This window comes from Priapulus caudatus, unplaced genomic scaffold, assembly GCF_000485595.1.
Source record: "Priapulus caudatus unplaced genomic scaffold, Priapulus_caudatus-5.0.1 Scaffold17, whole genome shotgun sequence".
Taxonomy (NCBI): domain Eukaryota; kingdom Metazoa; phylum Priapulida; class Priapulimorpha; order Priapulimorphida; family Priapulidae; genus Priapulus; species Priapulus caudatus.
In genome coordinates, this window is record NW_014577078.1 from 1,457,746 (window position 1) to 1,471,722 (window position 13,977).

The 13,977-nt window shown below is 41.5% G+C and overlaps 2 protein-coding genes across 4 annotated transcripts in view; one reads left to right on the forward strand and one right to left on the reverse strand.

Moving 5' to 3' along the window:
• Positions 1–2,452, forward strand: part of LOC106810519 (nose resistant to fluoxetine protein 6-like) — a 17,376-nt gene extending 14,924 nt beyond the window's left edge. Inside the window, exon 13 of the mRNA XM_014813902.1 lies at positions 1,648–2,452. Within this exon, the coding sequence (XP_014669388.1) occupies positions 1,648–1,853 (206 nt within the window). The 3' untranslated portion in view covers positions 1,854–2,452. The remainder of the gene's footprint in view (positions 1–1,647) is intronic.
• Positions 2,453–3,640: 1,188 nt separating this feature from the next.
• Positions 3,641–13,977, reverse strand: part of LOC106810779 (LIX1-like protein) — a 54,486-nt gene continuing 44,149 nt past the window's right edge. For all 3 annotated transcript variants that reach the window (XM_014814236.1, XM_014814245.1, XM_014814228.1), the window contains exons 5-7: positions 8,211–8,387; positions 6,932–7,022; positions 3,641–5,935 (exon numbers count right to left, since the gene is read on the reverse strand). In XM_014814236.1, the coding sequence (XP_014669722.1) occupies positions 5,787–5,935; positions 6,932–7,022; positions 8,211–8,387 (417 nt within the window). In that variant the 3' untranslated portion in view covers positions 3,641–5,786. The remainder of the gene's footprint in view (positions 5,936–6,931; positions 7,023–8,210; positions 8,388–13,977) is intronic.

Consider the following 13,977-nt stretch of genomic DNA (forward strand, 5'->3'; position numbering starts at 1 on the left):
TAAAATGACTTTAATAAATACCCTATATATAAAATATACCCTATATAATATATACCCTATATATAATTACCCTATATATAAATACCCTATATATAAAATATACCCTATATAATATATACCCTATATATAAAATATACCCTATATAATATATACCCTATATATAAAATATACGCCCTATATAATCTATACCCATATATAATAAAATATATCCCTTTAATATAATATATAACCCTATATATATAAATATACCCTCTATACATATTTCCTATATTAAATATTTAGCCATATCAATACCGATACATAATACCCTATGATTAAAATATACCCTATTAATATATACCCTATATATAAATATTTATATATATATATATTACATCATACATACATACCTACATACTACCTACATACAATACATACATACATAACATACCAACAACAGCACACACACACACACACACACACACACACACTCAACACACACACAACACACACACACGACAACGAGTCACACAGCACAGCTCACACACACAGCACAACACACACAACACACGGCACATCCACCCACAGCGACACAGCTTATGCACGCCACGCAACTGCACGCACGCCACGCACGCACGGCACGGTTGTCGCAGCGCACGGAACGTCGGCATGGCAGCCACGCACCCGCACGCAGCGACACACAGCGATACACACACACACACACACACACACACACACACACACACACACACACCACACACAACACTACACACACACACCAACACACATCCACACACACTACAACACACACACCACCATACAACACACACACACACATACATACATACATACATAGCATACATACATACATACATACAATACATACATACATCATACATACATAACATACAACATACATACATACATACATACATACATTACATACATATACATATATGAAGACTACATGGAAAAACGGTCACATTTTGGAGAAATTTGAGATGGTGGCTGCTATATGGTTGCATTATCAAGTAAGCTTATCATTAAGCTACCTAGGTTTCTTGACAAAACGAACTCCATGTCCATTTCTATAGCAGGAAGAATCGGGATCACAGTGCAGAAGCGATGCTATGTCCTTTGCGTACAGAACGAACCGTTTTAAGTCCAATCAAACTCTGGACATCACACCAAAAATATGGAAGCGTTTTTGAAACTTATTACCTGTAAAATTTTCTCAAAAAAAGAAAAAGTGACATAGATCATTTTCCCGTGTATCTTCATATAATATATATATATAGTATATAGTATATATATATTATATTATATATATAATAATTTATATATATATATATATATATACATCGCTCTTCCCGCCTCTTTCACCTATGTTTTGCTCACTTGACTATATATCTCTTTCTCTCTCTCGGTTTTGCGCGCCCGTGTAAATTCTTCCCTTTTTCTTTCTCTCTCTCTCTCTCTCTCTCTCTCTCTCTCTCTCTCTCTTTCTCTCGCTCGCTACATCATATGCGCAACCTAATATTTTACGCCAGCGATACTGTATATCAATATAATAATACGGATATATGTATTGATTTGCAGATATCGGTCTTATAGATTATCACCATATTATGGTCAGTTAGGTACATGTATATGCATTTTTTTTAACAGATCATGAGATACGCTGGCAATATCTTCTTCACATATTGTATGGCCTTCATTACAACAATGTGCGTGGAAACACCATTCATGAGATTGGAAACTGCGTTTATAAAGCGCTAAGTAAGCTTAATCATACACTTTGGTATCTGTACTCGTCCGCCTGTAAATTACGTGGATACTTGGGCGTGATATGTGGCACATGTAACTGTCTGTGAAACAAACTCTTCGTTCCCTACTCAACAGAAGAACAAGCTTACCGTATGTAGTATACACACTGTTCGTATAGTGTCCAGGTGTTGACCTAATGAAAATGCAAACAAGGTGCGTACGTATTGCCACCCTCAGGAGTCGATAAGCCCTACTTTTGTAGTCTATCATAAGACAGTGTAACAAAGCCAGCTTCTGACACAACCGCCCGGCAGCAAGGTTTACGTTTGCTAACCAGTAGCAGGGTATTTTGCAATTCTAACATACTAAATGATATATTATATGGAATTTGATTTCTGTTGACAGAGAAAACACTGAATCAAGTTTTAGTAGCAGTTAATGAAAAAATGTAAAGTTATTTCACCCAAAGTGCATCTCTTACTTCCTAATTGTTTTCGAAATTGTAGACCGTGTTATGTACGTTACATTTCTGCCTCTTTAATATTGCTATTTTTATTCCTTTGTACACAAGTCCCGTTTACGGTGTCTAAACTCAATTCCCTATTCCTCACTGCTAAACGTGTGTTGCTTGACCATGAAGAATCTTCCATGTGCAATGTCTCATTTATTATTTTTTAATGAATAAAAACCAGTTTAAGAAATTTTCCAACTGAGTTAAACGATTTTTGGAAACCTCTGGTAACACATACACGCTTGCACGCACACTCGCACACGCGTATATATACTTATATCTAGTGATTTAAAAAATTTTAGTAATTAAAAGGCCAATAGCTTGTAATATATCAGCCGTCAGTATAACATATACAGTATAACATAACAGTATAACATACTGTCAGGGTTTGGAGGGGATTTTCGGTCGAAATTTCAATACCCAATTTATTTGATAGATCGCACCCATGGGCAGCTAGGTATACGTAGAAATTATGTATGTACCCTTCCAAACAGTTCCAAGTCCCCGCATTAGTCAATTCTCAACACGGGCGTTCAATCATGGGAAATTTAGAAGTGCTAATCTCAATTGTTAGAAATGCTGAAGTTGCTGATTTTTCAAAAGCTATTTCTCGAAACTCACAACTCCGATTCCAAATTTTTTTGTTACGTTTTCTGAATGCTACCAGATCAAAAGAAAAAACGGTTCCTAAAATTAAAAAAAAATCTGATATTTTATAGTTATGGCCATTTGTTTAGGGAATTGTTGCGTTCTGAAAATCACTACAAATTATCGTACAACTTATTTCCTAAATTAAAGCATTTAAAAAAATTCCAGGGACTCTATTTTAGTTCTTATTATGAACAACTTATATGGTTAAAAGTTTAGGTCCCAACTCTTTGCTCTTTCTGGGAAATAACAAAAAACGCATTTTTTTGTATAAATTCGGAATTTTTGCCGTCACTTAATTAGCGATGAATTGTTTTAAATAGTTTTTCATCGAGAGCGTGGAGAGACATCTCTCTTATGTAATGGATATGAGTTTGATGGAATTTGATAAGCAATTATGTTGCAATGCCCTTTACAGTGTTACCCGTGCGTAACCCTGACAGTATAGAGCAATCATTTGTATTATGGAGAAGATCATTGAAATTGCGTATTCGTTATACTAGTTAGTTGATTGTAACACGATTAAATGTCATTCGTATTTTGCATTTTGACGGGTGGATAAATTGATTGAAGTTGTATTAAACTATCATTTAAATTTTTATGATGACCGACTGATATGATGACTGATATCTGATTTTGAATAGGACTGCTGGTAACATTTACAATCCATGTTTGCCGAATCGTTCCCTTCCAATTAAATTCACGAGCAGAAATGCGTGGGCTAACATGGTAACATTATTTTAAGATTTGACATGATACTTTATTTACATTAACATCAAATTAAAAGGAGATAATAAGTAAAACGTCATTAAAAAGGAACAAAGTGCATAACGTAAATTATTCGTATCCTCGTGTACATTTCTATTATTTCAATTTCCTCCTTGCACACAAGTTGATGCACACACGCTGCTGCACGTATTCACACAAGTTGATGCGTACACACTGAAGCACGTACGCACACAAGTTGATGCACACACGCCGTTGCACAGGACTGTCGTCTTCCACCCTAACTACGGGATAGGAAGCGGAAGTGGACATTAAAGGGGGGCGGGGGTTAAATGCTAAAATTGCACACAAACAATAACATATCTCGAATATATAACACTGTATTTGGTTAAGCGTATGTCATGATCAGCTGGTACACATCATATCGTTTAGAGGTGTTGGTGAAATAGTTGCGTTCGAAGTGTAGCGTGTCATGTCATATCTCCGCGGAAATACAAGCGTACAAGTGGTTTACCAACATCATTGTTATCAGACTGCAGCCAACTTTCACGATGATACTACAAGACCGTGTCAAACGAGACCAGCATCATTGTATCTAGATCATACATAGAACATCTTGCATGGGCGGTGTCAATGTTTGCACAGCCGAAGTTTGAAAAGCAGCAAAAACATCAGGAGAACACAACGCTATGAACACAAAAGATTCTTTCAACACAAATTGCTACATAACGTTTACTCGGAGTTCGGGGGAAAATACCCACTATCTTTGTGCTGGAACACAGACAATATAAGAACTGTCTAACCTGTGCAACGTTTGAATGTACGATTGCCATAGTTTCAATCCGATTTCTCTACTCACCTACAGATATTAGCTTCATATCTATTAAAAACAAGAAATATAGAACCAATTTAAATAGCTAGCATAAAAATACATATATTTTTGTACAATATTTAGTGATTTTAACAACCATCCTTGTATTTACATAACGATTTTAATCAGTCATTATACGTTGCCCAAATGCCAGTACAACAAAACAAGCATCCATCGCATCGCAATTTCAGAAATCTCTTATGCCGATGCCTCTCAATATCAGTTCAGTACTTCCTACAAAAGGAGCAAAGGAGTTACATCTCTCCTCACACTGTCACACTTTCCATTTTGAAATCACTCATCCATAATAAAACGCTTTTGCGTACCATTGCTAAGTCTTTAGAATGTATATGATTTTATGGATCAGCCAATGCTATTTATATGTATCACTTGATTTTATACTTAGTCATGTTAGAGTAACACAATTATTTAACTATGCCAAAAAGAATCCATACAAAATGAAATGTACTATACGGACACAACCACCCCCAATAGATGGCAGCACTCACTGGCTTATGACCAGAAACCACTTGCCATAATATGATCTACAGCCTACAGGAATGTATAAATAACTATTTATTGTAAAAACGTTTCATTAACAGTCAACCCTGGTGGGGTTATACCATGGCAGTCAATGAACTTTTGGAATGTTGCACAGAAAAATCAATGAAAATGTAGAAACTGTAGGGACTGTTTAAATCCTATGATAACATCTCCTGGTAACATATATATACATCATATTATATTTGTGTAGTGCACAGCATGGCTACTGGCCACTTACATAGATAAGTGTTTTCTTTGTTTTACTATCTATAATAAACGCTCCGTCAGCAGCAGATCAAGCTGTTTCTCAGGGACTCGATTATCACCTGGTTTGATTATTCATCTTCCTGCAGTCTGACATACATCACAGAATCGGTGCCTATGTGACCCTTGCCCATTGGGAACTTTCCAACATTTGTGTGACTAGCCTTTTAGCACAGACGTTCTGGGCTTCCATTGGTGGCAATTCTCCCCATCAAGATGACTGTACTTTAACGCTGATGAGGGCTCCACGTGGTGGCAAGGTTGGTGGCCACTCTCCCAATCACGGTGACTGTAGTTTCACACCGACGAGGGCGCCTCCTGGTGGAAAGGTTCTAACAACCCAACAACCATGCCTTTCATACACGGATGTGGGCACGCAGCTCCTGGTCGGAAGCTGCAAGCATCCTGATGTGTACATGGGTACGTCTGTGGAGAGTAGATTGTCGGCTCGTAGGGCACGGCCCAGCACAACAGTGGCTATGCGGTGCTGCTAGTAATAACAGGAATTTGACTGAGAGCGAGGGAGAGAATCTCCTTCTTCTCTTTGGGGAAGCGTAGCTCACGACCGGCGAGTCTTGCTGATTCCAACTCTTTCTCTGCGATCTGTAGCTCTCTGTGTATGATACCTGAATAACATTATGCAATTCTGTTAAGCTTCTGCACATAAGAAACACACAATAGGCGAATTCACGCTAGTGACCGTTTTGGTCATCTTCACATCATGCTATGCCACTCAGCAAGGAGATGGTTACCAGAGGAACCGAACAAACACGATTTTGCCTCTTTTTTGTCACTATTAACTAATTGAGCATTATACTGTTCTTGGGGTCTGCTGGTGGGAACTATCGAAATGAGTGTAGTTGAAAGATCGGTTACACATGATTTAACCAATCCCTACATGCACACAAACAAATGACCATTGGTGCTCACTGATATGATTGGCAAGTTTATATGGCCAATTGTAAGAGAGAATGCCAAGGTAACATTTCTTTCACTTGTGCGTGACTAAATGAACAATTCTTAGAAGTACAACAGAAATTCCCATAACAGCATCATTCCTGTCAATCAACTAGTCGCGCTCCGCGATATAAAAACAATGTATCACAAGATCATGCTGGGTCATCGGAACTGCAACACACAATATGCAGCTTGTAGTCCCTAACTGAGATTTGCTTGCATAACCAAAGCGTCACTTTCCGAGCAGTGAACGTTTACAGGTTTTTGTTAGCTTTGCAGCACGCCACCATCACATTCAGTCGCAATCCCATGCACACTCACCATCACGCGCACCAGTTCATCAGGGGGTCAGTACATATAGCAAAGCTTGCCTTTCTCCGCACGCATAGTGCATAGGCTATAGACGTGCCACATTCATAATTAGCTCGAACCCATAATAACATCAAACGTTTCACCATAAATTTTTCTTAGTTGGGGCTGTTTGTTTTGGTGGGGGGCTGGTCGTGTATGAACAAGTGAAATGGCACATGGTAGCGAAATTGTGACAAAGAGTGGTTGCAAGTTTCATATTATTCCTTCGTGCAGACATACAGAAATACACCGTAAGAAAATTCATTGTTTAGAAATTCGTATCACTCTGCAAAAAAGTCAGTGTGCCAACATACCACGAGTTTCATTTTCCCTGGTGATCCAGTCTAGTGCCATCTGTGACCTCATGTCATCATCCAGTACTCTGTTCGAATAATGGTTCAATACCTGTAAAATTCAAGTGGAAATTCCTAGTGAATACCCATCGATATTGAATTGGTAACGTAGCATCACATCATGAGCCACGAATAAAAGTAAGAATTAATTTGTAATTCATAACACAGAATAATTGTTCCTTCATTTTGTAAGCGTATATTACAAAATTACAGCCAACCATGTATATGAGAATTACTCTAGGAAAGTGCTAAAAAGTTATTTTCGTAAAACACGAATCTATTATACAGAGCTGTTGACTAACACAGGTTTCTCTGTAGACCACGTCACGAACGGAACAACCATTCAAAGCGAATCGTTTGCGATAAAACCGGCCATCGTTATAGATTTCCTTCGACTCCTAGTGTTTGGATGTATTGTAGAAATGGCAGACGACCAACAATAGGAACGTTGCATACACATGTCATGTTGTACACAGCTGTGTGGGTTATAAGAGACGCTCTTCACGTAATGACTGCCTGCAACCTGGCAACATCAGCAACAGGCATGCATAACTTATATGCTTTGTGAAGCAGCAGGAGTGTAAACACGCTCCCACCCAGTCGTATATCATGGACCCCTGCCGCCAGCAGGACGTTACTAGCAATACCTTGCTTGCGCTACTTCTTACGTTCGACATCCGTTCTAATTCCATCGCCCACTCATTGAATAACGCGTGGCTAGGCAACTGCCAGAGTGCTGGCAAGCCTTTGCGGAATTTCAACATTTAAATTGCGCCACCAAGACACCAATTTGTTTACACAAGTGCAAGTGCGAGGGAGCTATTCTTTACGATCAGTGGTAATTTTGAGGTGAGGGCGAGATTAGCTGGCAAACCCCAACGCTTGAAAATTCTAAAAGGACCAAATGTAGTACCTTAAACCAGAGTCATATCATGATATGAGATTCAAACTGCTACTTCTAACCATAAACAGTGATTTCAAATTAATGTTGAACATCCTATATCTTGTGAATTAACCAACGCTTGCATTCTCCACCAAACATCTGCCAATGTACAATATATAACGTCAGTGGACACCGAATCATTCGAAAGATAACCAATCCATCAAACTACAAACGAGAGCTCCACGTATCTGTCGGATGATTTTATCCCTGATGAGACATGACATCGTTGCGATCACGCAACACTGCAAATGTATGCTATGATGCTACACGTGTAGCATCGTTGCTATGACAACACACCTCCTGCCGTGAGCACTGTCGCTCCCTCATCGCTTTCAGGCTGCCATTCCAGTGCAACAGTTGGAAGACCGTCATTAGTTCCTGGAACTCCAGCATAGATCGGCCCTTGTTGGCTTCCAGCATGAATCGGAACGCGCCGATACCCGTACCAGGGTCATCTACCTCGTGTGGCGCTCCCTGTAAACAAAACAATCGTTGCAATGATGCCACTCTCGCCTGCACATGTCCGTTACCCCCGTTTCGTAGCCAGGTCATAGCAGACGGCTTCAAAACCCTAAGTATGTTACAGTGTATTAAGAAGGGCGGCCGGTTGTTACGTTCGGAAGAGAGCGTGTTTTTATCATTTCATTGGCATTTAAATCGCTCACGATGATCACCACAGCGAGTTGTTACAAGGCTACCCACGTCTGCCATGAACAACCTCCTGCGCCATCGGCACTGTTCCATCGTATTACATAATTGTCACGTGACATGGCGTTAATTCCTTTCTCACGTATTGCGCGCATCTCCCGGGTGATAATCATAATTTGCAAAGGGACCAAGCCTAAGTATGCGTACCGACCGCTTATGCTCCTTTCTCTTTCACTCTCTCTCTCTCTCTCTCTCTCTCGTCTCTCTCTCTCTCTTCTCACTCTCTCTCTCTCCGACCTCTCTCTCTCTCTCTCTCTCTCTCTTGTTCTTTCTCTATCTCTCTCTCGCGCTTGCATTTCCTCTCGCCCTCACTCGCTCTACCATTCTCACTCTCACACTCTCTCGTTCACTCTGTCTCTGTGTCTGTCTCTGCCCCCTCTATCTGTCTCTCTTTTCATCCCTCCCCTAACCTTTCTTTCTTTTTCCCCTCTCTCTCTCTCGATCTCTCTCTTCTCGATTGATATGAATTGATAACGCAATGAGATCGTGTTTATCTTTATAATAACATCTCGAGCTACGGAAACCCATCTAGTGCATGGAACATAATCCTATGGATCACTACTCAGCATATTATTTGTTGTTTATTGTCAACAACGCGTTTGTCACATATCGGCCCATGCCAGCTGAGCAGCGAATCCACGTGAACGCGTCAACGCGTGGAAATGTGCCACTCGTCGAGGATACGTGCGGCAGTTACCGGCAATAAAACCCCAACTAATCATGAAAAAGACTGTAGCTGCGATTGCTTGTAATTTTTTAAGACCAACGCAAACTACTCAAAGAACAATGCCGGATAGCACAGCCGAGGTGGTTGCAAACATTGCACAACTGAAACAGCATCTGGGCAGTCATAAATAAGCTCTGCGATCGTTCAAGGCTACGATAGGAGCATCATAGCTGATGCCCACAGCATGTTCAAACCAGGATCAATAAGATGATCGCAAGGACAGCCAGTTGTGTTTAATGAGTGAGCGAACGAGTGAGTGAGTGAACGAGTGAGTGAGTGAGTGAGCGAGTGAGTGAATGAGTGAGCGAGTGAGTGAGCGAGCGAGTGAGTGAGTGAGTGTGAGTGAGTGAGTGAATGAGTGAGTGCGTGAGTGAGCGAGCGAGCGAGCGAGTGAGTGCGTGAGTGACTGTCTGACTGGGTGGTGGGTGGTGGGTGGAAGACCGAGTGAGTGAGTGAGTGAGTGTGAGTGATTGAGTGAGTGAGCGAGTGTGAGTGAGTGAGTGAGTGAGTGAGTGAGTGAGTGTGAGTGAGTGAGTGAGTGAGTGAGTGAGTGAGTGTGAGTGAGTGAGTGAGTGAGTGAGTGAGTGAGTGAGTGAGTGAGTGAGTGTATGAGTGAGTGAGTGAGTGAGTGAGTGCGTGAGTGAGTGTGTATGAGTGAGTGAGAGTTACGCAGAGAAGTCGTTCTGATTGCTGTTCTGCCAAATAGACAATCCACCTCCCTGTATCTGTCCATCTATGTACTCATTACCCAATTAGTAGATCATCTAGTTATAGCCACTCGTTTAAAGACCGAGTCCCGCACTTACGTGATATAATTATATATTATTATAATAACTAATGCGATTTCACTAATGGCCACTACAGCTATCCGTGTGACCGTTATTTATTAGTGAATTAGAAAGTAATAGATAATAATGAGAGCACGAAATTACTGCATCATCTCTAAACCGGACACAGAGTGCAGATTGATCATTTTGCTCGCCTTGGAATGAAATGACGGCAAGGCTGGATGAACTGCTCCTGCTACTGCTGCTGCCGTCACTGCTGCTGCTGCTGCTGCTGGTGTCGTCGTCTGCTGCTGCTGCTGCTGCTGCTGCCGCTGCTGCCGCTGCTGCCGCTGCTGCCGCTGCCGCTGTCGCTGCTGCCGCTGCTGCCGCCGCCGCTGCTGCCGCTGCCACAACCAACCACGACCCATACCACTACTACTATTATCAAGAGCGAATAATACCTAAAGGTATTATTAGCTCTTGCTATTATATATAATTGCAATACTAATATATTATAGTATAATATATTATATATAAATATCTATTATTATATCATATCGTATACTGTAACACTAATATCAATTAATATAACGTTTACTATATACGGACGATGCCTAGTACAGTACGGGTCTGGCACCTCTGATGGAAGGACTACTAATAATCTCTAAACTAAACAGAGAGTTTACGAGCGTACGGCATGGGAAAACAACTCGAATGCGAATTACGGGCCGATGGAAACATGCAAAATAGGATTAGAGGCTCAGCGGTTGCTTGGGGGGAGATTCGGCTGTTGCCCAAGGATGTGGAACGGAGCAAACAGACGGCCCGTCACAACGCCAACCTGTTTGACAGTCTCCCTCAGCAGTAGACATCGTTTTACATCCCACCTTCTTCACGAACACCCGCCCAGACACGCACGTACGCACGCACACTATTTATAATTCTACACGGCGATACTCTACGACTCATCAAAGGAACGCACTGCGAAATTGGAAGTTTTTCTTGTCATATAAACTTGTCTACGTGCGGCGTGGATCTAGCAACGATTCTTACCTATCTCCCACTGAGAGACTATTATACTGTCAAAAATTTGGAATCTTTTACTGCAACTGGAGCATATCGAAATGACCATTATACATACAATCAGTTGCAAATTTAGCGGCATGAAAAGCCATCTACGGCAAATGGCACGGCAGCGTGCATACATTTACCCATGACATGGATAGGACACTCTAAACGGATTATCCACAGCCTTCCTACAAAAAAACGATTTGACCTCACCGCATGCGCGCGTGGGGCTTCTATATATAATATGTATCGGTCTGTTCACCCAGTTGTAATACATTGTAACCATCTGTAACAGACACCTTCAGCTCCGAGTAACAAAAAACTGCATGCCACATCTACAACATTTCATACACGCACGCACGCACGCACGCACGCACGCACGCACGCACGCACGCACGCACACACACACACACACACACGCACCACTCACACATACACGCACACGCACACGCACACGCACACGCACACGCACACGCACACGCACATGTATACATATTTATACACATATAATTATTAATTTATTATGTTTAAAACGCAATAGAACGACCAATCCTGTTTGCATTGTCTCTAAAAGGGGAAGGTTGTTCACGGTAATCACCATGAACAACAGTACTAGTGAATTGGTGTATTCCAACGAGCAGATAGATACACGCAGACTCTAGTCTAGACAGCAGACATCTGCACACACAGCCGCGTGTGCGCGACTTTCACACAAGAAATAAGAGAAAGTGGAACAGCCTGCCCCATTGTTACGTTCACGAAATACATCGTCTGTGAGAATTCGACACGCATTGCTGCCCCATCGTGAACACCATTTCTAGACCTGCAGTGCTCCGTATAACAGGATCGTGCCAGCAGGTATAAATGAAGAAATGTCGTTGTTACTGGCTGCACGCGAGTGAAATCGCGTTAACATTAAGTACCTCAAAATCTCATTTCGAAGCACGCGATGGGTCGACGCAGGTAAGACCTTTCGTTCTTTTATTTAATAACTCTAAAAGCCAGCCTACACTCCTCTTTACTACAAACAGGTTGCATATATCATATATTTTACTCCATATTCTCACATTGAATAAACATTTAAATTGAGCATAACATTTATGCGCAAGTTTAAATGTAATTCAACTTGCATGCACCCATACACCTCTTAATAATACATAACTGCTTGCTAATATATAACTAATATATAACTGCATGCCTTATAACTGCTTGCCACAGCTCATCCGAATATACACAATATACATCCTAGTCAAGCATTCTCGTGAACATAAGTAACTGAACGAGTCAAGGCATTCGCACGAGCACTGGTAGTTATGGAAGGGTGGGTCATTCACACGAGCAACGGTAGTTGTGGGAGGGTGGGGCATTCATATGAGCAGGGGTGGTTTTGGGAGGGTGTAGTATTTACACGAGCAATAGTGTGGGAGGGTGGGGCATTCATATGAGCAGGGGTAGTTTTGGGAGGGTGGGGCATACACGCGCAATGGTAGTTGTGGGAGGGTGGGGCATTCATACGGGAAGGGGTGGTTTTGGGAGGGTGGGGCATACACGCGCAGTGGTAGTTGTGGGAGGGTGGGGCATTCATACGGGAAGGGGTATAGTTGTGGGAGGGTGGGGCATTCACACAAGCAGCAGTAGTTAGGGGAGGATGGGGATTCTCATGGGATGGGTAGAATTTCTTTTGTACAAAACAGTGTATCATGCTAACTCTTGATGCTAATGTAGTTAGTTTGTTTTGCCTCTGTAATTAGTCTCTCGCAAGTACCAACTAGTGCGACCTATACACGCGAAAATACATCGTTGCAGACGCTGCATGACATGTCACGACACACAAATTAGATTAATAACAAGCGTAAAGTGAATTAACATTATTCATTATTGTAAGGTTAATCACAGTGCTGTAGCTGCGTGAATTATTACTAGTTAGGTGCGGCGGTGGCTGCCGCGGCCCGGGCGTGGTGTGGCGGCACACATCAGACATAAATTACCTCCCCCATTCAAATATGCAAGGCACTACTCATTACCCCAAATTCAGATACATCACTTTCCTTAGAGAAAATACATGCCGGTGGCAAGACCACATACGCGTGTTCCCTCACACCAAGACACATGCATGCCACGTCCCGCCTGCGTGTACGTATGTGCGTGTATGTAAAAGGCGAGAGAGCCTCTTTTGGGTTGTCACCTGCTGCTGCAGTTAAAACTATAATTGGATGTAGACAAATAAAGATAGGTGCAAAGAAAGAGAGAAAATAGACGGTATTATGCCTCACAGGGACCCGTGCTCTGCTTTTAACTCATATTGCTAACCGCTAGAGGTCTCCGACTGTGGAAAAGTTACTGTTTTCCTCGGATTACTGCCCAAAAGTCACAACTAGGCTGTCAAAATCAGCTGTCTTAATTGCAAAGTAAAGGTTTGCATTGCGGCTTAAAGATAGCCGCAATGACAAAGGTGAAGATAGATAAAACGTGCTTCAGGGCGTGCGATCCCTATCATAGAAATACTGCTTCCATGACCGTCTTGGCCGTAAAGTTAATGCCGTAATTGAAAGTAAAGGCATGCTACGCACACATTTTTGTGGGGAAAGATTATTGAATGGTAACTTTTTGATCCCTAAAGAAAATAGAGCCGGGTAATCGCGACCGCGGCATGGAAACCGCATTAAAGCCACACTGAAACCGGCGTGGCCAAAGAGATACAATATTATATATATATATATATATATATATATATATATATATATATACTACGTACCTGTGACATAAGTAACGTAATGTACTAGTACTATACACG